The sequence below is a fragment of the Leptosomus discolor genome, chromosome 21 (assembly GCF_034619465.1).
Source record: "Leptosomus discolor isolate bLepDis1 chromosome 21, bLepDis1.hap2, whole genome shotgun sequence".
NCBI classification, from domain to species: Eukaryota; Metazoa; Chordata; class Aves; order Leptosomiformes; family Leptosomidae; genus Leptosomus; species Leptosomus discolor.
The window spans coordinates 2,681,271-2,705,014 of record NC_141411.1 but is presented as its reverse complement, the minus strand read 5'-3'; the positions used below and the strand labels follow the sequence as shown (position 1 = coordinate 2,705,014).

Sequence of the window (23,744 nt, the reverse complement as noted above, 5' to 3'; positions counted from 1 at the left end):
TGGAGACGGGTTTTAGCCCAGGATGTGGTTGTGAACTAACAGCAGCACTCCCAGATCAAATTCAAGTCCAACATCACAAGTTACAGACGTTTAGTGCTTTTCAATCAATGCATAACGAATGGACAGACACCTTTTGGAGTTCTATGTTCGCCTTACCCCGCGCCCTCAGGGCAGCCTTTGCACCAGCTCCGCAGGAATTCAGGTTATTAGTGATATCTTTCTAGACTTGATTTATCATATTGCGTGGTACATAGACCCCAAATACCAGTGAAAGAAGTAAAAAAAAAAAAACCCAAACCCGTTCACTTTGTGGGCTGCTGCGTCACAACTACACCTGAAAATACGCTTTTAAAGTACAGGGAATTTGCTGGGAAATCTCTCAATTTTGACATTTTTTTCCAGGTTTCCTTCATCACGCAAGATAAGCAAGAACAGAACAGCAGCTCTTTAAATCAACTTCATCCCATTTACTTACTCTTTCAAGGCCACCTATAGGGCCAAAACAAGCTGTACTGCAGAAAACAGATCTAATCTTGAATTCCACCTTTTGACTTTATTTTTGTCCTATAACCAAATACTACCAAAAGAAACACAAACAGGATATTCCTGAGGCACAGTTCTCTCAGATTAAAACTTGACGGCTAGTCGTCTTTGCCAAGGGAACCTCATCCCCCTGTTTTGGCGGCGCTCGCTGTAGTTACAAAACCCTACGCGTGTCCGCTTCTGAGACGGACATCCATCAAATGTGAAAGCGAATCATTCGTTTCTGGTATTAATTCCCTGTAAATACTACTGCAAAGCCAACTGGAACTTTTAACATGTGCTGGCAGAGCATCCGCCTGCAGGACTGAGCAGTCGGTACGCACATGGGGTTCATAGAGCAATCCTGAGGAGAAAACCAGCCAAAGGCTGCATACACCGACAGGATGGGCAGAGACTGGTGGCAGTGGGGAAGAGGAGTAGCTCTTGAAAAGGAGTTCACAGATCCCAGTGCTGCACCATTTCTCAAAGCAAGTAGTGTTTACTTCTGGGGACAAAAGAGGCGCCACACCTGCTGACGGCTAATTACTCCTAAAACTGAAGTAGCAGAGCAGTACGTGAAGGTAGCTCTCCAGCTGCTCCAGATAAAGAATCCGTGTCAAGACTGCAGCATACAACTGCAGATGCCACAGCAGTGAGGTAGGAATACCTGTCAAGGTTAATTGGCCGGTGTGTTTAAAAAGAAGAGAGGAATGCCATAAGCTGCATTATTCAACTGCTCTGTTCCAGAAGCCTGGAGCACCCGACACCAAGCACGCCTGCGTTACACCATCTCGCTTTACCCCGCTACGGAATGAAACAAAGCGGACAAGTAGAGGAGCAGAGTCTGCAGCCAGGCCCCGGCTTACGGCTGTCGGTAAGCGTAGGGGATTTTGTGTCGGGCAACAGAGACGGCGTTCCCCAGAGTGCCCCAGACCGCCTCTGAGCGCAAACGCCTCAACCACCCCACGCTGCAAGTGGGGGCGATGGCCACCCGCTCTCCTGCCCAGTTGTATCCACCGCCAGACATCTCGGAGACCGTTTCGTTATGGTTGCGTGTGCTGCTGAACCGGGGTACGAGATGTACCCAAACGACTCGCTCAGTGAGGCCACAAGCGTTTTGCCATACCGATACCTCAAAAAAATTGGGGCCCTTCGGACCCCGGCAGCCGCTTCACCCTAAACCTACCAGAGACAAACGCTCTCAGGTGCTCGCCCTGCAGAACCGCAACTCCGGGTTTCAAACAGACACGCGTGAGCAGAACACGGAGGGAACCGCAAGACCCGGGACCTGCCGTGCCGCGGAGCCGCCGGGCGGGCGCAGCGCCGGCCCTTTCCCGCCTCAGCCCTGAGGGAGGGGGCGCGCGCGGCGGCAGCCCAGGGGGCGGGCGGGCGGGCGGCGGGAGCGCGGCGCCCCCTGCTGGCCAGCGCGGAGCCACCGGGGCGGAGCGAGGAACCGAGCGGACACAGTGAGCGCGGTGCGGCCGGAGAACGGCGGGGAAACGAGAGGGAAACGCGCTCGAACGGGCTCCCTAAAAGCACGAAGCCGCTGTGCGCCGCGACCTCCGGGGCAAGGCGTGGAGAGAGCGCCCTGGACCCGGGTCGATGGGCCAGGACTGGAGCGACGACCCGCTACCGGGGAGCTGATGGGGACAGCCCTCCGCCCCCCAGGACGAACACGCTGAGTTATTTACCATCATGGCCAGGACTTACGTGGCAAAATAGAAAGGCTACCGGTCGCCAAGGGAGAGCTGGCAGAGGAGTGAAAGGCCTTGACCCTCCTCATCGCTTTTTGGAACGGGTCTTGAACCCGAACACCCCAACGCACAACGCTCTGGGGGAAGAGCCTGTGACACCAAGGACCCTGCTCCTTACAGCCAACGGGACTGAAGCCCTTCAACCTTCCCTGTGACCCCCACGTAGACGGGGGAAGGCCGCATTCGCCAAACTGTCCTGGCCCAAACCTGACTCCCCTCCCCTGAGGGGACGAGATCTGCAAGGGGATCCATCCCCCAATTATCAGACATCACGGAAGATGAACGCGTTTTCACGCCTCACTAACATCCACAGAACAAATAACCGCAGAAGCATAATACCTCTGAACGGCAGAAAAATTACACAAGGCATGTTTATGGGTTATAAAAGCCCTTTTATAAAGCCATTTTTAAACAAAACCAAAAGTTTACAAAAGAAAATAAAAGATACAGAAGAATGAGTTGCTTAATATATTCCAAAAAGGAGAAAAATAAAAGAGGGGACACAATTCCAACATGCTGAACAATAAAGGGATCTTTTTCCTTGTGTTTTTTTTTTAATACAAAATACAAGCGAAGGATACACATACTTAAAACAGAGCTCAGGAGCAGGTATGCAGTCCTGGGAACCCTTTCAATAAAAGCAAAGCAGGGTTTTGTTATTTTTTTTTTTTCTTTCTTTGCAGGTACATACAGAGACTGGAATATGTCAAATTAAGTAGCACAAAAGACCATCACACAATTCTACCAATGAATGTTGCATCTATAAATTCACGAACATGGTCAACAGTCATGTTCACTTCAACCCCTTAAAAAAAAAAATGTTGTTTTTATTTTAAATAAAGCATTAATGTTACATTCAGACTCAACTCCTAGTACCATGCGGTAGATCTCGGTATTGTCAAGGTATTGCAAGAGTCACCAACCCCGTCGGGCCCAGTGGTGACAGCCACGACCGCACCCGCGCCCCGACCACGGGCTGGCACCACTGGAACAGTTTGCAGCTGCCCCTTTTTCCGTCTGCTCTCGAGGTTAGAAAAAAAATAAAATCAACAGGGATGGGGAGGGGAACTGCAAAGAGCCCGGTTTTTAGAAAAGCTCAACAGGGGACTGCAAATACTCAAGACAAATATTCGCTGCATACCACGTAACGGTGCCTTGCTGATAGCCAAAGGCCCAAGGCCCTACCTGGAGTCTCCTCCTCTACCTTCCAAGTGATTATTCAGGGTTTGCTGTGACATGATGTTCATGGTTAAACAAAAATTATGTAGCTCTTATTTACAATTTTTTGTAACAATTGCTTCTGCAGGGAAAAAAAAAAAAAAAAAGTAGTAAAACTCACAAATCTTCAGAACACAAAGGGAATAAGATGTCAGACACTCCCATGCGCGCACTCACACCCGCGCACTCACACACAAAATACTTCAGGGGCTTTTACACACATTATTCTGGCTTAAGCTGATTGAGTATTTCTCCATCCCACCCACTCCCCCTCCCAAAATATATATATAAAAAACCCTCGCCCCAATATACAAAGCATATGCACAATGGTGTTTGCAGTCACACTGAGCATGCTCAGACGGATGGACCCACTCGTCACCGCTGAAGGGGCAGGCAGGCTAGAGAGTCGTTCCCAATAGTGGTCGATACAGTCAGCACATGGCGAGAACTGGACTAGACTTAGAAATATCTGTGTTTTGTTTTTAATATAAAGAGTTCCATGAAAAGACATTCAAACGCCAGTCATCTACTGAAGTGGGAAGTCTAAAATGAGGATACACTCGGTTTGGGGAGGTCTCGGAAGGGCACTGTCACCTCTCAGAGCTCTGATACTCCTTTGTACTTCTTTTTTTAAAAAAAAAAGTCATCTTGCACAGTAAGAACAGAATAGTTAGTTTTGCTTCTTAGTTTCATTAGCAGAACTTGTATTTAAACCTCCCCAAACTGTAGGAAAATATTCAAAGTTCAGGGAAAAATTCCTATTTGATCAATACATATAGAATATATAATTTCCACATATAGCTGTGACCCTCCTCCAAACTAACGTATATCCTATATGCCAGCAACTGTTTTGTGACAGTGTCCCTTTAAATATCCATCCGCTTACGTTTTCATATCCTGCCTCCCCCAACAGATGAATGTCCACTTCTCAAATATTCAACTCATGGATCAATTTGTAGTTTTTAAGAACCATGTGTTCAACAATATGATCTGTTATAAAAATAAACACTTCACAAACAAATTACATAAAGCAAAGCACCAGTTTCTACAGCTCAAAAGCTTCCAGCATGTTACAGTTTACTTCCCTCCCTCCTTAACCTGGGTGCCTCAGTGTCTATTGTACCTTTGTGACCATCACCAGTGGAGGGTGGGGTGGGAAAAAAAAAAGAAAGAAAAAAGAAAAAAAGGAATTCAAGCACATCTTCTGCCTCTGCCCTGGTAGTCCATCACCTGCGGGTGCAGCCGGGAGGTGGCACAGGGGCTGAGCCCACTCAGAACCGTTACCTGGCACTGGTGAGGCTCCCTGGCAGAAGTCACCCAAGGTGTGCTGCTTCTCTCCCCACACGCTCTTCTGCTTGGATGAAGTGAAAACAACAAAATCAAAAGCTTCTTGGCTGCCCCATTTCCAAGTCTTGCTCTGACCCACAATCCATTCTGAAACCCGTTTAGCTTGGCAGGTTTGGCATTCTCATGTTGATCAAACAGAAACTGAAGCAAATCATCTTTCGTATGAAATTCCAACTGAAATTGCAAATTTTTACTGATCGAGCCTTGCGGACAGTTAAGCGCAGTGCAGGTAACTGCGAAACTGAGCGGGGTGGTGTGGATTCAGAAAGAGAACGTACGAAAGGACATCTAATGGAAGTTAGTTACGAACAACCATTTGAAGAGCAAGAGCAGGGCAGGGCACTAGATTAACTGAACTGTGGAATAAATCCATTTACCTCTCTGCAAAGGCTCCGAAACTACAGCTGTGAAACAGAAGACAATCTTTTCAAAGCCTTCTTCTGTGACTGAAACTTCCTGCTGCGTGAAGAACTATTCATGCTCCTAAAGAAAGGCATTTTTGAAGCTTTCCTTCAAGAAATCAGAATGCTTAATATAAATTAATTAAAAAGGACATTTAAAAATGTTAAGTCTGCCACTACTGAAAAATGTTGTGTACTAAAAATAAAATAAAACTGTATTTAACCTTCACAATTTTCCTCTATCTGTAAAAATGTAAACCGCTGTATTTCTAACAGACTAACCAAGAGATCATCAGGGTTTAGTGTTTGCACAAATCAGCAAAACAGTAAGATACAGAAAAAGTTACAAAATCCCAGTAGTAGCACAGGATTCACATAGTGTTTGGGTTGTGACAAACTCAAAGGTAAGCATCATGCAGCCTGTAACAGCCATGAGAGATGAACGACTGAGAAAGCAGAACAGTTTTGTAAGATAAAGGGCCAAAATTGCCAGGCGTAAAATAATCCAGTCCAAAACCTGAACTGAGAACAACAGAAACATTTTTCACAGCCTTAACTTTAGTTAACTGTGTTGGAAAAAATCCCAAAAACATATTTTAAGTGGAACTTACAAAATACACTCTTCAGCAAAAATCTTGTCTAGCAGATAAAGAAACAGCTGTTTGGCCAGATCAGCTAGAGGTGTCCTATGTTTAAGTAATCCTGGTACATCTGAATACCAAAAAACCCCCTAAGAACCCAACAGACAATAGCTTGAAACATAGTCTGGACTGAAGGGGAACAACTATGTGGACCAGACACTCACAAAAGTGTATGCTACCCCCTAATTTAATCCAAATGTTTTTTAAAACTTGGCCATTTATTTTCCCATATTACCCAAGAAGCACTGGACTAGGAGTGGAGGGAATGCAAGAGACTCTGCTCTCCCAGAAATCTGGAAGGTGGGAAGAGGTGTGGGAGAGGAGAGGGGATTACATTTGCTTCAAGACTGATACTTCACTCCAGCCTTAAGCTGTTCTGCAAAATTAAACCACTTAAAAAAAAGATTTACAATGGAAACACCGATCATCTTTATTGTAACGGCAACAGTAGTTTCATTATAGTAAAGAATGTTAGAGAACTTAAATTTTTATAAGCCAAGGTAAAGTAATTTACCAGCCTCCATAAAATCCATGGCTATGAATCACACAAGACAATCGCTCGGCTGTTGTATGAATATTCCGTTCCACATTTTAGGCTCCACACTGTGCTCAGCATCTTCAGGCTCCCTATGCCATTCAGCCAAGTGTCCTTCCTGGTCATATTAGTGTATCACATCTAAAAGCTCTCTAAAATCCAAAACAGGATTAAAAACCTGGTAGCATGTGCACCAGAAATCCAACTAATTAGCTGCCTTATGTTACCTTCAAGAGGCTGGTTACAAAGTGTGTAGTTCTGTGACAACAACAAAAAAAAAAAGATGCAAAGCTTGTCAGCTATAAGATAACTGTGAGCAACATACAGAAAGCACAAAGGGTTTAAGAAAAAAAAAAAAGAAAGAAAGAAAAATGGCAGGTCCAGTTTCATTACTTCCACCAACAAACATGGCAGCAACCCCTGCGTTAGGGTTTGAAAACCAAGGCTTGTGTACTTTAATTGAAGTTTAAAAAAAGGATATGGCTGCTTTGATAAAAACACATTAAAATGCCACCACACACATCTCAAGTGTCTTGCATTTAGAGGGACATCCTGCTTTTGTTACAAAACGACAGCCCTGCTACACTGCTTCCAACCTCCACTTCCTCCCAGCTCCATCCTTTAACACTGTTCCCTACTCGGCACTTCTTAGGCTCGGGGAGCAGAACGATGACCCCCAGTTAGAAGCAGACACGTCCATGTGGGAGCAAAGCCTCCCACCCTGCAGGATGGAAGGATGAAGAGATGGAAGTGGTACCGTGGTGATGTTGGCTATCAATGGAAGTCTGCTGTCCAACACTGTAGCTGGAGAGGCTGAGAGGTACGACTACATAGCCTTTCTGAGGACAGATGGAAGGAGAGAAGAGAAACACTTAAGCGTGACTCATGGGATCCGAGACTGACCAGAGCATTACAGGAATCCTTTGCTTCACATTTATAAAAGGACATCCCTCGCCCGAAAAGCTGAAGAATTTACGTTTACACTGCCCATTAATTTTTTTCCTTGGAAAAAACTTCAAAGACATTTTCCACAATACCAAATGGAAACCAGAGTTTTAAAAATTGTTTTCAATTTCTCTTCCCTATTCTGCCCATCTACAGCCAACCTTGGAAGAAATAAAATAGAGTTAATGGATGCGAGAAGCTTGTAGGTCGTACATCTGAATTTGTATAGAATGAACTGAAATTTGCCTAAAGCAGAATAGTATTCTATCCAGCAGACAAAAGAGCCTGCATCCTAATTGGAGGGTCTTTTCTAGTGGACCATCTACAAGTCTCTTGATTGCTTTCCATAAAAAAATGTGCCTGAATCCAAGAAACACAGGTTTCCTCCCCATGCTTCCTCTTCCTCGATTGGAATTCGTATCAACTACATTTTTTCTGAGTGAACTTGTATCCACAAAAGTCTGTTAAAGCATAGGTTCATTTTTTCCACATATTCAAATACAGAATAATAGTTTTAAAGAACTCTTACCAGCACTGGGAAATCTATTCTACTTAACGATTTGTAAGTATGGTTTCCACGTTATCAGTCTCAAACCTTATTGCTTCACAACTGCAGTATCCCTTGAAAAAAATATATATTTAAATGGTCTGTTAATTTGTCTCAAATGGCTTTCAGATTTGGCGGGGGAGGGAGAACGGAATGGCCAACAGAGAACATTGACTTCAAAATATTACTGTATAAGGGTTTCCTCTTATTAAAAAAAGGGTACACTGTATTAAACAGCTGAAAGTAAAGACAGCATTCAAAGCCCATGAGTCAAGCCACAGCCAAAACCGTGTTCTACCCCTAAGTATGTTTTCTTTTCCTTTTTCTTTTTTTTTTTTTCTTTTTTTTTTCCTTTTTTTTTTTTAAACAAAGATCTCCTCAACTGCCATTTAATCTTCACCAGAGGGTGCTTCATCTTCGGATCCCTCATCCCCTGACTTCTCTGGTGGAGGGCTGGCTGATTTTTTCTTTTCTGGGGGACTTTCAGGCTCTTCATCCTCTTCTTTGGGGGATGGGGTCTTTTCTTTTGTTGCCTTGGAAGCTGTGGGGCGGCCTGCCTTCCCTTTGCCTTTCACTGGGCTGGGGGTCACTGAAAAAAAGAAAAAGCTTATAAAAGTTATGATCAGCAACAACGACAAAAAGGTCATATGGCTTTATAAGAACAGGATTTACCAGACACTTCAGCAGCAGGTTTCATTTTGCTTTGACCACACCATGCACACGGTGGTTTCGCACTCCATATTAGTAAAGCTGAACTAAAGAGTTAGTTAACAAGATTTTTTTTTTAAAAACTATTTAATTGCAAGTCCTGACTAATTACTGGATACGACACGATAAACTAACATAGCCAGCTGCTTATCGAACTAGTACATACGTCCCTATTACGATCTTAGACTCCCTGCAGAAATGCGTCAAATTTTCCTTTGGTTCAGATTTCTCCATCTTCCTCCACCTTGAAAACATCAGAGAGTCCACAAGTCCCAAAGCCACAAATTAAACTCTTTGGCTATGATACATAGAAAGTCAGACTGCAGCATCTCAAGAGGGAAGGCTTTGCCACCGACGCAGCTTTTGCCAATGAGACATAGATATTAACTCAATCTCTCCAGTAAGAACTGAAGCCACCTTATTATTTCACAGTGCTGCTTTAAATCACGGCACATGACATGAATTAGCCCTTCAACACTGTACATGAACACCTACCAACCCCAAGATTTCTGAGTCTTCTATAGCAGCAGAAGAAAATACTACCCTCTAAAGCAAGCTGCACAGACTCACCTGTAGCCTTTAGCCTGGGCTTCGGCATTTTCTTTTCTTTCCTCTCGGGCTTGGATTTCTTGGAGACCTTTTTATTTTTCTTTTTTGAACTGCCATAGTCACTATCATCATCATCTTCCATGAGGAAGTCTTCATCGCTTCCTGAATCTGCTGAAAGCACACAGAAATTTAAGTTTTTGGGGAAAAAAGGAAAGGGAGCAGCAGATACAGTTGAGAGATCTGCCAGTTAAGCTGCGGAGACAGGAAACTAAGACCCTACGAGCTTCACCTATCTGCTGTGCTAAAGAAATCTGACATAGCAGAAGATTTCACACTGGTAGGGATAAAGCACTAGTTTGACAAAGTGTTTTGAAGCTCTCAAAATGTGCTCTACCTCCTTAACGAGTAACCCATCTCAAAATAAAGAGAATCTCTTGACAGAGAGAAGCAATCTTTTCAATGGCACTCTTTACTCCATTCGGAAATCATGTTTGCACTCGCTATTTCAGGAACTTACTGCGGTTCATTACCAGCTGAACCCATCTCTTCTTATGAAACAAACCATCCTACTTTGATTAATCAAGGATAAAGTACTTTTACACCACCTGGAAGTAGCATCAATGTCTCAAAACCAATGGGATAGCGAGAAACAGCAAAGAGCACTAAGAACTTTACACCAACCCTTTAGCGCTGCTTATAAAGACACAGGTACATCTTTACTGCAAACTTCAAACATAAATTCTAGATGTGAACAACAGCAAACTTGTTCCTTTTGCTGGCCAGACCCACAAACTCGTGTCTGGTACTGTACTCACATTACATGGATTTTAACTTTTTACAATCCCATTTACTCACTCTCCTGGAACTGTGCCTCATCATCCTCTTGTTCTTCCTCCTCACTACCCACATCGTCCATAAGCATCTCTCGTTGTTTAGAAGCTGCTTTGGATGCTGCCTGTCGTTGCTGACGCACATTTTTGTGGTCTTCTTTCTCATCCTCACTGTCCTCTGCAGCAAAAGTCACCGAGTTATAACGCAGACAACACAGAATACAGACCACCTAACTGTCCCGAGGCAGCACCAGGCAAGACAAAGGTCAAGTCATTCACGAGAAAGTTAATCAAGGTGCTCTCTAAATAACTGAGCTGTGAGAACGTGGTCACATTCAACCTAAAAAACATGTTTCTGCAGTCACCCAACAACGACCCTGTGCAGTATCTTGCACTGCAAAGACTAGCAACCTTTTTTTTTTTTTCACCTGCAGGCCTTTTCCTGGATTTGGAGGCTGCTCTCTTATTCTTTTCTGGTTTAGCCTTTTTTCCTTTTTTGCTTTTTTGAGAGCTCTCATAGTCACTGTCAGCTTTGCCATCATCTGCTCCTAAGTCATCATCTTCACTGCCAAAATCTTCATCTGGAAGGAAAAGGTACGAATATGAAGTTTATTGTATCATTCTGAAATATGGATAACAACTACACAGAAGAGGTTAGCATATACCTATCTACCCGTGAAGACAAACTTCATGGCAGCAGCACATTACACAAAAAATGTTATCCCAAACCACGGCTGGAAGGAGCGGCAGGACAGGCAGCATCCAGCTTCGGAGAAGCATATTAGAAAAGTGTGCGCTTCTCTAGGCAGAACAATTTCTCCCCTGTGTCAAATCCCACTCCTGTAACTCTTAGGAACTGGTCTTTATTTTGAAGATACATTAGTTACCTGCCGAGTGTGAATCATCTTTCTTAGTCTTCACATCTTTTTCTTCTGAATCCTCACTGAAAATGAGAGAAAGACAGCGTTTGACTGCTGTTTTAACTTCTATTACAGTCACTGTTGCATACGAATACATATTTTCAGAGAGCAAACTGATCTTTAGGCTGGGAATACGCACTTTTCCTGGACATTACTACGTTATACTTCAGGCTTACTCAGCTGTATGTGTTGTTGGCATGGTTGGAAAGGCAATGTTCAAACTCTGAATCACCTACAAACTTACATGGAATCAAGTGAATCAATCAGGAAATAATAAGGTTGAGCCAATAATCCACAGGTCTTCCATTTTACAGTTAGACTTCTGAAGTTTTATATGCTAATGCATGGCTGAATCTATAAATGCAACGAAGTTTTATTCTGAATAGATTTATAGTCATCACTTGTCTTTACACCATCATTTTCTTTGGACTCCCTCATTCTGTGCACACTGCTGTACAGCACTTAACTAGCACGTATTTGGTCTACAAACTCTCAAACGATCTGATCTCTGATGGAGTTTCACCGCTCCCTTCTAGTGGTTTCACTCCTCATCAGAAGGTATCCCTATCAAGCAGGTACTAATGTTCTGCTCTTATCCAAACCCCCATCATCAGGCATCACCACTGTCCAGAGAGGGTTTTCCTTCCAGCGTGTGACAACACACACTCCAGACACAGAGTAAACAAGTGTTTAAAACAGGAACAGCGAATACTGTGCTGAGGGCCACTGATGTACAACACGTGCTTCAGGAACGGCTGAACTGCAGTTTGCCAAGGTCAAGAAATGGAGCAGCTCAAACCTTCGCTACTTTCAAATTTGGCACTTGGAGGTGACACACAGCATTTCTCAGGAACTCTAATAGTTTAGATAACTTGTCACATTACAGCCCCTTAGGCCCGTATGTTTCCAGTCTTACACAGACAACTGGGGATTTCACTTAAATACACGAGTTTGTTTTACATGCAAGCCCTCTGCAATGTCGTGATACACACAGAAGTGGTCTTACACACTTAAAAATCCCCAAAGCTAATAGGACACCAAGGTCAACTATTTAGTTGCTTTGGGAGCTGCCAGCCCGATTTCTTTATGTCATACTCATTAAATCTTTGATTCCAGGCATTACAGGCATTTCCAGGGTGAAAGTGGTCTCTCCCTCTCAGTTCGCAACAGCAGGTGGACCACGCAAATATCCCCGCGCCTGCGTTCAGCTTTCAACTTTAGAAGAAGGGCATGATGGGGAAGCCTCTTAAGCACACCAGCTGAGAAGTTACCTACGTGCCAGCAAACAGGGCAACAGAATAAAGAGGCACCGTGGGCTTGCAGAGTAAGCATCAGCTGGCAGAACCTCCATCCCTGATGCTGAGGTCTGTCACAAGAGCAGTCAATTGAGTTAACAGCTCTCAGGGCAATCATTTGCTGACCACAGTTGTTGTAACACGGAAGATACCTTCACTCTGCGGGAAGACTTTCGCTATTCACCAGGGCATCACTTAGAACCGAGTCCTTTCACACTGCTGGAGCAACTCAGTTATCAAAACAAGTTACTTTGTTCATGAATTAGACAAAACTAGAAATGAGAAACAAAGAACCACAAAACTAACAAGTGGCCCCCACTCCTAACTGCCACTGTATTGTCCCGTTAAATCCTTAACCACAGGAATGCTCTCAGCACACCGAAAAACCACGGAAAATGAAATGCACGTTGCCACTAACTTACCTGGATAACTGTACTAGTTGCCAATTTTTGTTACTTGGATCATATTCCTTCCCATTCCAACTGTCTAGCTCAGGAAAGCCACTTTAATGACGAAGTACTAGTGACAAGTACTTCACACATGGTTTCTCTGTCTACGCAGATAAGAGAGAACCACCTCAGTGTCTAAGCTGGTTACCCAAGCTTTGGGATCCAGAGCGCTGTACCTTACACTGCAGGCCTTGGATCCCACTTACAATCTTTCCTCTCAGAAAATACTGCTCCCCACATACAGGACAAGGTTTGGAGACAGACATGTTTATAACAGATGGAAGTGCTTCTTTTACCTGTCCTCCTGAGAATTCTTCCCAGATCGCCTCTTATTTTTAGCCTCCCGGGGAGACGAACGGATTTTCTTGGATGGGGGACCTGAATCTCTTCCATAATCTTCATCTGGACGGGATAGTACAAAATGGTTTTGAATCAAACTCCTAGTTCCCAGCAAACTGACTTCCTCAGCTATAACTTAAACTGACCATTTCATGCACATCAAAAAGAAGCCCTTCAAAAAAAAAAAAAAATCACAAAGCTTCAACCAAAACTTTATAGAAGCAAAGTCCTGTCTTAAACTAGTGATTTACCTTTTCTTCTGCCAACAGCACAATAAAAATGCCCCATACAACCAAGTCTGACACAGGAGTATTAGGAAACACACAAAAAGCCTCACAAGAGGACACAGTATCTCATTTTACAAGAAACAGAGCCGTTCTGTAAACCTATTAAAAGTTAACATCCACACGTATTGCTACACGCTTTGAACAGCCAACACTTTATTTACTGTCTTATGATGGGAAAAAGTATGTCATTATATAGTAGTTTACAGCGTAACTTTCTACAACTGTTACACAATACCTTACACAATATGAGTAACAGGACTGTAATTAAGACCTACGCATATTTGTTTCCATTAATTATCAGTGCAACCTCACTTAGCAAACAGTAGCAGTATGTCTATTTTCTAAGAACACAAAACATATTCCATATGGCTTCCAGAAATATTTCATTAATTCATACAGAACATAAAGATGTTTTTTTAGATGCAATTCACAAAACTGACTGACATTATGGGATTAACTAGAGTCCACAAAAATAAATTGAAAACATATTTTATTGTAGAAAAAAGTGGCATCGGGGAGATTCTGCCACAGACCATAACATAGACCAAGGAAGACGACAGTTGCTGCCAACAGCCTCAAGGCACTACAATACAAGCATTAAATAATAAGATTTCTATCACCATTGTTTGTTTAATACAAAACATATGAGAATCATTATATTTTCAAATACTTATTAACAGTTCAGAGACTGTGAAGAGCAGAAACTCCTCTAGAATTTAAGTTAAAGATGTGACTAGAAGCAGAACAATTAATATGCAAGGCAACAAATGAACTGCTCTAGCCCAAGAATATTACTTTAAGAAAAAAAGTAATTTACCAGCATCATCTGATTCCTGAAACTGGGAGTAATCGACCACCTTCCTGTTCCTGTTAAAAAGCGGGGGGGGGGGGGGGGGATAAATAAAATTAGCAATTCACAATCAGAGATACAAAAGCTTGCTTTCTTCAAGTAACAAGAAAGTGCCACATCCTTGCTTCCAGTGCAGTGTTTGTAGCCCAAAAACATTCCAAGAACACTCTCATAAATAAGCCACCTATACTTTTGAAGTCAGAAATGAACACAGAGCATATTCTGGCATTTTCCTCAGGAGCTGTAAGAGACTGGATTACATTCTCAGAATTTGAAAGTGCTTTTTTTGCCCTCTCTTATGGCTCATGACTGCAGTGAGCAAGAGGCATCTTAACCTATGCTACAGGGTTCTTTCATGATTAAAGCTATATATCTATCATTAGCTATCGCTGTAACAGTGAAAGCACTATTTTAAAGCAGTGTCTGCACCCCAACATTAAGGACACATTTAAGGAATGCATCAGCCTGAACTTTTAAGCCGGAGCTCCCCCTATTTCAAAGCTGTGATATTTAAGACTAGGATCCCAGGTATAAAACAAGTACACAAACATTATGAATTAGATGAACATGTCTTAACTGCTCTTTTCTGAACTCACAGCTCAATATCATCTTGCTTGCTCTCACACCTTCTCCTCGAGATTTTCCTTTTCCCATGTGATCCCCATTTCTAAAGCATGTGAAGTTTTCACCAGGGGCTTTCAGGTGCTTTCCCGCTAGTTAGTTGATGCTCTAACAAGATGTGAGCGGGCTGTTACAACGCTCCACTGTATCACTAGGCACAGGGATGAAAGAAGATGCACAGGTCGCCCAACCTGTGTTTTCAGAAGGCGAAGGAGCACGAACCCACACTTTCTGTACCTCATTGGCACTTTCTCTGCTCTCTAACCAAGTAGCGCAGGCAACAAGGTACCATTAGCAGTGCAAATACAATGGCCAATTCTGAACAAAATCAGGTAACTACACAGCAGTTGGAACAAATGTCTCACGTGCCAACACAATTAGATCTGTTTCTCTAATTTACAGAAACCTAACAACCGAACCACAAGTCATTGCTGGCTACTTTCTCAGCATCTGTCCCAACTCCTTTATTGACAAGACGTGACTGCCCTGTAACACAGCTACCCAAGGGAACCAAGACAGCAACGGAATGGAATTACATTCGAGTTCTTTCTGATAACGCCTCAAACTCCGACTCCAAACATCCACCTGTCATGAGTGACACGCAACGGGAGGCAGTGGCACAGCTGGAAAAGGCACCAGAGATCCAGACACCCCTCCACACGCGCTTTTCACAATCCCTTTGACCCAAAGCCAACGATGAACTTGATTTTGCAGTGATCATCACGTGAGCTCACTGTTATGGCTAGAACAGTCAGGCAAGCGATAGATTAAGCGACCTACCCAGCACCACAGAGTGGAGGGCGGCTGCAAAGAGACACCAACACAAGCTCCATCCAGCCCACGAACCGATGCCCTTCCCCTCTCCTGCCTGCAGAGCACGGCTGCTGCATTTCACATTCGGCTCCCGTAACTGAACTGCGCTCTGTGATTAACACCGTGCATCGCTGACAAGGCTGTTGAGTTGTAAGATACCCCAAAAGTCATGTTGTGTTCTGCTGTTGATCCATTTGGAGTCAATTCTAAGTCGCTCTCCTGTACAAGTACCACTATTCATGGCTTACAAGAGCAGCCTTCAAAAGATGAGGAAGCACAATTATTCTATTCCAACCCTACACCAAGCCTCTTACAAAACTCAAAAAAACCAAACCTCAACCATTCCCCAACCCCTCACCACCACCACCACCAAAACCAACAAGCAAACAGAAGGAAGACAAGACCAGTCATTGGACTTCTACAGGCTGAACCCCATCCAAGCTTCAGAGTACGCGTGAGTGGAACAAAGTACAACAGCAACGTGCTACAGAGCACTGCTTGCTCACTCACAGTCCGAATACGGTCAAATACCAATTTACAACTGCACAACTACTGCCAAGGCTTGTTACAGTACACCCAGGGACTCAAATTCCTGTTCCAACAGGTAGTCTTCCCGAAGATTGCCTCCTGACCCACCTCACAGAAGAAAACATTAATTTTACTCTAGTAAGCATCTGAAGAACAGTAAAGTTACTAAATAAAATGTTTGATTTGGTGTAAGTATCAGGTATTAGGTTTGTTTCCTCCAAAAGCATAAAGGGGAGGGAAGTAGAATTCCCACATATTCTGTTCTAGCAGTTTTGTAAAACAATGGTTTCTGACATCACTTATCTAACAAGCAAGATGGAAATTGCAATATTGCCACCTCGTATAAGTTGGTCACACACAGCTTCCTCTTGCTTATTTCAATCAGAGACCCACAGTAACTCAGGCACTGAGAATGTAACACAGTCAGATAAAACATTAACAAAACCTGCTGTCCCTATGGAAAACATCCTTCCTCTTTCTAAGCGCTATACCTTGCGTTTTCAGCTAGAAAGTAAAACCTGCCAGGCTCTTGTTACCTGGTGGAGCAGCGGCATCTGTATCAAAAAAAAAAAAAAAAATAATAAAAAAAAGCACTGCGGCAGAAGAGAACAAGAGAGAAGGCTGCCTGGCTTGCTTTACCTAATTTTACAGGGCAAGGAGAAGGGTGGAGGAAAGAAGGAATATCCACACCGATACTACTGAAGACAGAAATTTGCAAGTCTTCCCAACAGAACCAGAGCAACTCAAGGGGTCAGAAACATCAAACCAACTGCTCTTGCATCTGCCATTCTCCTACCACTTCGCTCATCATTCGCCCCATTTAGATCAAGTCATGTTTTTCTTTAGAACTGTCAACAGCACCGATGCGCAGTGCTTAATAACTACGAGCTAGCAAAGAGAGACTGCATCTTCTATTACACCAAGGTGATAAAAGCAGAGTAGATAAGCTCACTGGAGTTAAGAGCCAGAAAAAAAACACTGTTAGTTTGTCAATGAAGACTATCTCTTTGCCACTAGCAAAACTGGGAGACATTAAGGCAAGCTACCAGACACAAAAATAAATTATTTGTTAAATTTGGTTAGATCGAGCATAAAAAGACAGTCTAGTAGACACCTGGGATGGATACTGTTCAATCTGGTTTAAAATACGCACTGAGATTTAGAGCTAACTTACTTGCCAATTCAGCTTAACGGGTGTGCAATGAGGAGCAACAGGGGAGGAAAGGTCCCAACAGCCTAAGTCTTTAGTGACAACCATCAGTCCAACATTCTGGAATAAAGAGTAACTCACCTAGTAAGTCAGCAACACGTTACATCAGAAGCACTTAGCAAAGCAGCTCTCAAGTAATTTATACTTCAGCTAGTGGGGTCCTAAACCCTCAGTCTCTGTAGGGCAACATGGCGGAATACAACCTAACATCAATCCCTCAGAATGCTTTTGGTTTTCACAAGGAAATGCTTAGGTCCCGGGTATTTCCACGGACATTGAAATCCACATCTAAAGTCCAAGTTTAAAAAAAAAATACATATACTCCTGAAAAGCAATGCTAAGAGGAGTCTTCAAAAAGCTGGTCGCTGATCTCACCGTGCACTGAAGAGGAATGTTTAGGTCAAACGATTATCAGCAGAAGTAACAACCTATCCTCTTACACAACAGGGCAAGCGAAACGAATGACAGATTAAACGGTTACTGAGATTTTTTTTTACATTTTTTCTTAAACAGGATTTAACCCATATAGCCATCAAACTAAGCATCTGGGAGAAGGGTTCCGGCTGTTTTCCCCACTCAGGCTTGGCGCAGGGCTGGCACAGAGCCGTCAAGTTTCACTGCCTGGTTCTCACCCCAGCTGGTAAAAAGGTGTCCCACTTCGAGGTCACCATGTTATCAATAACTATTGCTGTTAGAAGCACTGCTTTGGTGCCTTTTCTATACATAGGTAAGAAAAAGGATAGATAAGAAGAAATGCTTCTTATAGGTATTTTCAAAGTTGTGCACAACAAACGCACAGCGCTAGATTTAGGCCTTCAATGAACATTCACTTACATTACGCATCAGGAGTTACAACACCGAAGCCTAGTGACAGTTACGTACCTACACATGTCACTGTGGGGTTAGTCTCTTTAAAAATTGGCACAACTGTACTCAGACAAGACTCACCGACTAGAGGTTCCCAGCTACAGAGGTCATTGTTTGGGTCTGGATTGGTGTAACTCCAAACGTCTGTAAGACTAGGCACTGCTCATGGTATCTGCAGAATTTTTAGGGATACACATGACTTGAAACTCCATAAAACAAATGGTTTATGCAGCAACAGTTTAAGCAGTCTTGTGCCCATCCTCCACTGGAGCCTAACTACAATTGATAAGATTTTAAAATGCAATAGAGAAACGTTCTGATGCAGAGCAGGGACACACCCCCCCCCCCCCAAACCACACACACACACAATCAATTCTGCAACCTGTGCTGCTCCTGGTATTTTGAGTTTTATTGCACCTCTATCCTGCTCTCTGCTGCTCTCTAGACTGAAAGTTCTCAGAGCAACGATCGTACCTTTTCACTTATCTCGAAGGTGTCTACAGCTTATCTCTGGACCCTGCCACACAAGTCAAATGCCAGTCCCCTAGGAAGGCAGTTTTCCAGAACCACAATATTTACACTTTACATTGTCCAGGTACAACACTAGCAACTAGAAAGTTACATTTAATAGATAAATACATTTTTCCCTGCAAGTAAAATCTCAAAGGATCACCCTTCCACTGTAATGCCAACGCAAGACTGGGATTCAAGAGTTACTAATAAAGAAAAATTAAGTACGTAAAGCCTTGAAGCACTAGAGACAGATCAATTCATAACTGGCTTTATGCTTAAAATGAACAAACAAAAAGCCCCTGTGATTTCCACCCTTGCCCACACTGTTTCATTCTGCAAAGCCTGCGGGAGAGGAGGACCAGCCAGTGAAAGCGACTGGTGAGGAAAAGTAGAAGCAAGCTTCATCAAAGTCAATATTCTTACTTAAAACACATTACGGGATGCCGCATATAAAAATAGTGGTCCAAGACGCTTTATTTCGTTTGTAGTCAAGCACGGACAGGGATACAATAACGTAGCCACCAGCTCCAAACGCTCTTTGCAGTACTTCAGAAGAGTGAGCCGCAAGATGCAGAGGTTCAGTCACTGTAGGTTCCTTCACTTCCTACTTCTTGCTGGTTTCTAACAATAGTGCAGACATCATCGTTATCCACCCAGGAGAAGCTGAATTGTGTACTCGGCTCTAAGTGCCAGGCACACGAAGCCTGTAAATACCAGGACTTTCTTACTGCTTTTGAACAATCTGAAGAAACTGACTTCAACAACCAGACTCACTCTTAAGGCAGTCTTTACTGACAAGCAGAGCACAAACTGGGGATGTACGCTGGATTTTATTAACTCCATTGTTTTAGCTGTGTATGGATTCACTGCAAACTAGCAGACATAATAAATTCATTCAAAGACCACTGAAAAAAGGAAAACTTTTCAAAAAAACCACTAAATCTTATTCCAATGCGGAACCTTTCACCAGACTTCCACAATACCTACAACAAGCCAAGATATCCAGAAAAAAAAATAAAATTAAAAGTTTTGTACTTAAGTCTGTCAGGAGAGTTGTCCAGCTACTACCTAGTAGAGCAATATAATGTACCAGCCACTGAATATTTACATTTTCCCCTTGAAAGGGCTATTCAATACAGCTAGAGAGCAGATTGCTAGATCTATTCCTGACACGTGCCAGAAGGTTTTCTGCTGCTAACAGCTTGCTGGACTTTGGCACTTCATTTTCCTGCAGACCAGTGCCTGTCAACCGAGGGTAAGACAAGTCAGATCTTTCACAACACTGCAGGATTGTACTGGTTTGTTTATTTTTTTGTTTTTCAGAAATGGTTGCTTATAAAGCCACTTAATACCAGAAACTATACCTTTAAAGATACAACACTGTCCTCGCCTGTAGCAAGACTCCAGTGCTGGCAAGAACGTACACTGAAGCATCACCCTGCGCAGCAAAGTCACATCCCTACTGTATTTCAGGACACGGACACTGTCATTCAAGATGAGGCCACTAGTCCCCCAGCCTGCCTTGCAAAAGGCCAAAGCCTGATGCTTCAGAGCAGGGTATACCCAGTGCTATTGATCCACCTTTTGGACCAGAGGCAATTCCCTAAGACTGGAACTTTCAGCTTTATTTACCCATACCTTTGGATGCAGGAACATGCTCTACAAAAAAAAAAGCTATGAAAACCAACTGTTTCACTAACCACTGTGCCAGACCTCCCTATCTCACAAAGTAGTGGTAGTTTCCATTTATTTTTTAAACTCTCACGTATAAGAGATATTACTTAAATCCAAGGGCTATCCCCTACAAATGTACATATGCAAGTTTTATAGCCGCAATTAATTTCATGTTTATTATTCCAAAGGATCCAAAATACCTAAGATCCACACCCCACACCAGGCTTACTGGGAATAAAAGTACAACCAGTTACTTAAAGTATCTTGAGAATGAGAACACTTCAGAACATTTGAAGATACCTTATGAAGCCTCTTACCTTTTCTATAAAGACAATTTAAATGACAAGTTCACTGTCTGAGTACTTCCTAGAGAAAATAAAAAAGAACACACTCCTCCCCTCCCCCCGAAACTTTCATACACATGGCAAGTTCTCTATGCCGTAGATTTTCAAAGTTATCACGACTCAACAACGTAGCTAAGATCCCCCTGCAACTCCACGCTCCAGGTCCAACGCTGTTTAACTGCAGACACAAACACTACCACCAACCTCCTTTACTGTCATAGAGAACACAGCCCATTTAGCTAAACGGCCCACGGTTTCCTCCTCCCCACGACCTAAAATCAGCCCCCTCGGGGGGGGTGAAAGGGGGAAACACCAGTAGGAAACCAGCCCGGGGGAGAGCAGTTAGCTACCAAGCGAGAGAAAAAGGGCGTGTGTTCAACGCCGTTCCCACCAGAGGGGGCGGCTCCTCCGAACTCCTCCCCTAAACGTGGTTTAACTTGGATGCACAGCCCCTCTCCTCCAGACCCTCGCTGGTCACAGCGTACTGCATGCGTGTCCCCTCCCCCAGCCAGCGTGGTCTGCTCTGCCTCCCCCCCCTCCCCTCCCCGCGTCCTAGAAGGGGGTGCGGGGGGCTGCGACAGAGGCCTGTGCGGGCGAACACCGCCTCTCGCCCGCCCGTTCCGCGCGAAGTGGGTCACGCCGGATCGCCAAGGTTCACTTTCCCCGTTACAAAATGTGGGACGCCGCACGCAGCCTCCCGCAAGGCCTCCTCTTTGCACCCCCGTCACGGCGCCGCCAAACGCGCTGCCGCCCCCCCCCCCCCCCCCCCGCAAGCCCCAGGCCATGCACATCCCCCTGCGCCAGGCCAGCAACGAGGCGCGTTGCAAAGAACAATAATAAAATATCAAAAGTTGCAATGAAAAATAAAAATAAAGGAGGGGAAATACAGGGGAAAAAAATCGCCCCACGCTGCATCCGCGCAGCCTCCCTGCCCCCTCCGCCGCGCCCGCTCTCCTCCCCACGGCCACGCAGCCGCCCCTCGCCCTGCGGGAGCCCCGCCGCACGCCTGCCCTCCAGCGAGCCTGCACCGTCCTCCCCGCCCCTCCGCCGCTCGGCCCGGCCCGCCTCGGGCTGCCCTTTCCCTGGGCACGGCCTGCAGCGAGGCCTGCTGCCGGGGCGGGCGGGAGGGCCTACACCGCCTGCCCGCCGCCGGGGGCCGGGCCCGGGAGGAGGGAGGGAGCGCTGGCGCCGCGGGTGGGAGGAGAGGCGGGAGCGGGGCCTCCGCGCTCCGCCAAGGACTCACCTGACAGGCCTGGACATTTTCCCCGGCGGTTCGGGCCCGGCCCGGGGGATGTCGCCCAGCGCTGAGGGGAAGGAGAAAAAAAAACGGCCGCCTGGTGCGGGCTCGGCGTCGCCCGTCCCCTCCCCGGAGCGAGCGGGAGCCCTGGGCCCAGCGCCTCAGGCCGCGCCTCCGGAGCCGCCTCTTCCCCCTCAGGCGCTGCTGCTGCTGCTGCTGCTGCTACCGCCGCCGGCCCGCGCCCCGCCGCGGGAGACGCCCGCTCCTCTGCGTGGGCCGACGCGGCCCCCCCCCCGCCCCCGGTCACCGCTCCGCCGCCGCCGCGGTCGCCACCGCTCGCCGATCCCCCCTGCAAAATGGTCGCGTTCGCACCGCCGAGAGGATGCGAGCGGGGGGCGGTGCAGCCTACCCCGCTGGCACCACCTCCTCCCCCGCTCATTGGTGGCGGAGGGCGGCTCGCCGTATTCCATTCGCTAGTTCGAACCATCACGGTGGACAGACCCCGCCCACTCTCCGCGCGGGGAGGGGAGGGGGGCGAGGACGCTCCACACGCTCAAGCTGCTGTGAGCGACAGAGCGGGACGCGGCGCCGCCGGCAGATTCGCCACCGGCTCCCGGCGCCGCCACCCCGCGCCGTCCCGCCTCACCGGCCCCACGCCACCACCGCCGCTGCCCGGCTCCAATTTTCCCCGGAGGGCACGGGGGTCGGCGGAGTCCCGGGGCCCGACCCGCAGATTCGCCGCGCGGGGCCTGGCGTGGTTTTGGAGGGAAAACGCGGGGAAGCGGCGCCCCGCCTCGCAGCGGCCCCGGGGCCGTCGAGGGCCCCGCAGCGCCGCCCCCGGGCCCGCCCGGCAGCGCCGCTCCCCTGGCGGTGCCTTCCCGCGGCTGCCCGACCGGCGCGGCCCCGCGCTTAGGGCCTACCGGGCCCTGCAGCCCGCCGGTTTCCCTCAGGGCGCCCCGCCGCGGCCCACCCTGCCCGCGGAGCCCCGGGCAGCGGGTGGGGGCTCCCCTGCGGTCACCCGCCGCGGCGGGCCCGTTTTCGGGGTACGCTAAAGCGGGGGGGGGGGGCAGCGGTGTCCCGGCCCTACCTGGCTGCGTTCCCCTTCTCCAGGCCGTGCCCCAGGGCGCCATCGCCCCGTGGGGCTGGGGTCCGGCCCTGGGCCTGCCGTGCCCTCGAGGTGCGCCATGCTTCTCACGGCTTAGGAAGGGAGGTTAGGGCCCGAGAGGGCGATCCCAGCGCCTTTCCTCTCGTCGCAGGCCCTTTGTCATGTAAGCGTGCCGCCATTCAGGGCCAGACTTCAGAGGGGTCTGTCTGCTGGGGAGCAATACACAAACGGGTAAAGCACCGGGGACCGGCCAGCACAGCGTCTCTCACAGACCTGCCACCAACGCAGACACCCGGAGCGGTTTGTGCCCGGCTCCTGGCACAGGGACATGGTGAAATTCTGCTGCATTCGCACTCAAACAGCACCTCTATGCTCTGAAGGGAGCCCCCACGCCAGGCCAGGTTATGTGTCCCACCCCCAGGTTATGGGATTCATAATAAATCTATATACTTTCATATTTTTGTAGCACATCATTTTGTTGTTGCACTGACAGCCCTAGGTGGGGTGTGAAATATTTTTCTTATGAAGAAATGCAGAAAATTAATTTCAGCAGGTGTAGTTTTTATTATCAATACAGCTTTCATTACCCACCACTTTTCCCTGCACTAGCCAGCAGATACAAAGAACATGCACAGTCTAGAATCAGAGAATGGTTTGGGTGGGAAGGGACCTCCAAGATCATCCAGTTCCAACCC

At 46.1% G+C, this 23,744-nt stretch overlaps 1 protein-coding gene across 3 annotated transcripts; it reads right to left on the bottom strand.

The window, feature by feature from the left end:
* Positions 1-6,299: 6,299 nt before the first annotated feature.
* NUCKS1 (nuclear casein kinase and cyclin dependent kinase substrate 1) lies at positions 6,300-22,056 on the bottom strand. 3 transcript variants are annotated; one of them, XM_086476549.1, is made up of 8 exons: positions 21,951-22,056; positions 14,105-14,154; positions 12,958-13,063; positions 10,885-10,940; positions 10,426-10,578; positions 10,023-10,175; positions 9,189-9,338; positions 6,300-8,499 (listed from the first exon to the last, which is right to left on the bottom strand). In XM_086476549.1, exons 1-8 carry the CDS (start codon positions 21,965-21,967, stop codon positions 8,300-8,302), a joined length of 885 nt encoding a protein of 294 aa, XP_086332675.1. In that variant the 5' UTR covers positions 21,968-22,056; the 3' UTR covers positions 6,300-8,299. The 3 variants fall into 3 exon arrangements, with proteins under 3 accessions (XP_086332675.1, XP_086332676.1, XP_086332678.1); XM_086476550.1 differs by having other exon boundaries at positions 9,189-9,335; XM_086476552.1 differs by lacking the exon at positions 10,426-10,578.
* Positions 22,057-23,744: the final 1,688 nt, after the last annotated feature.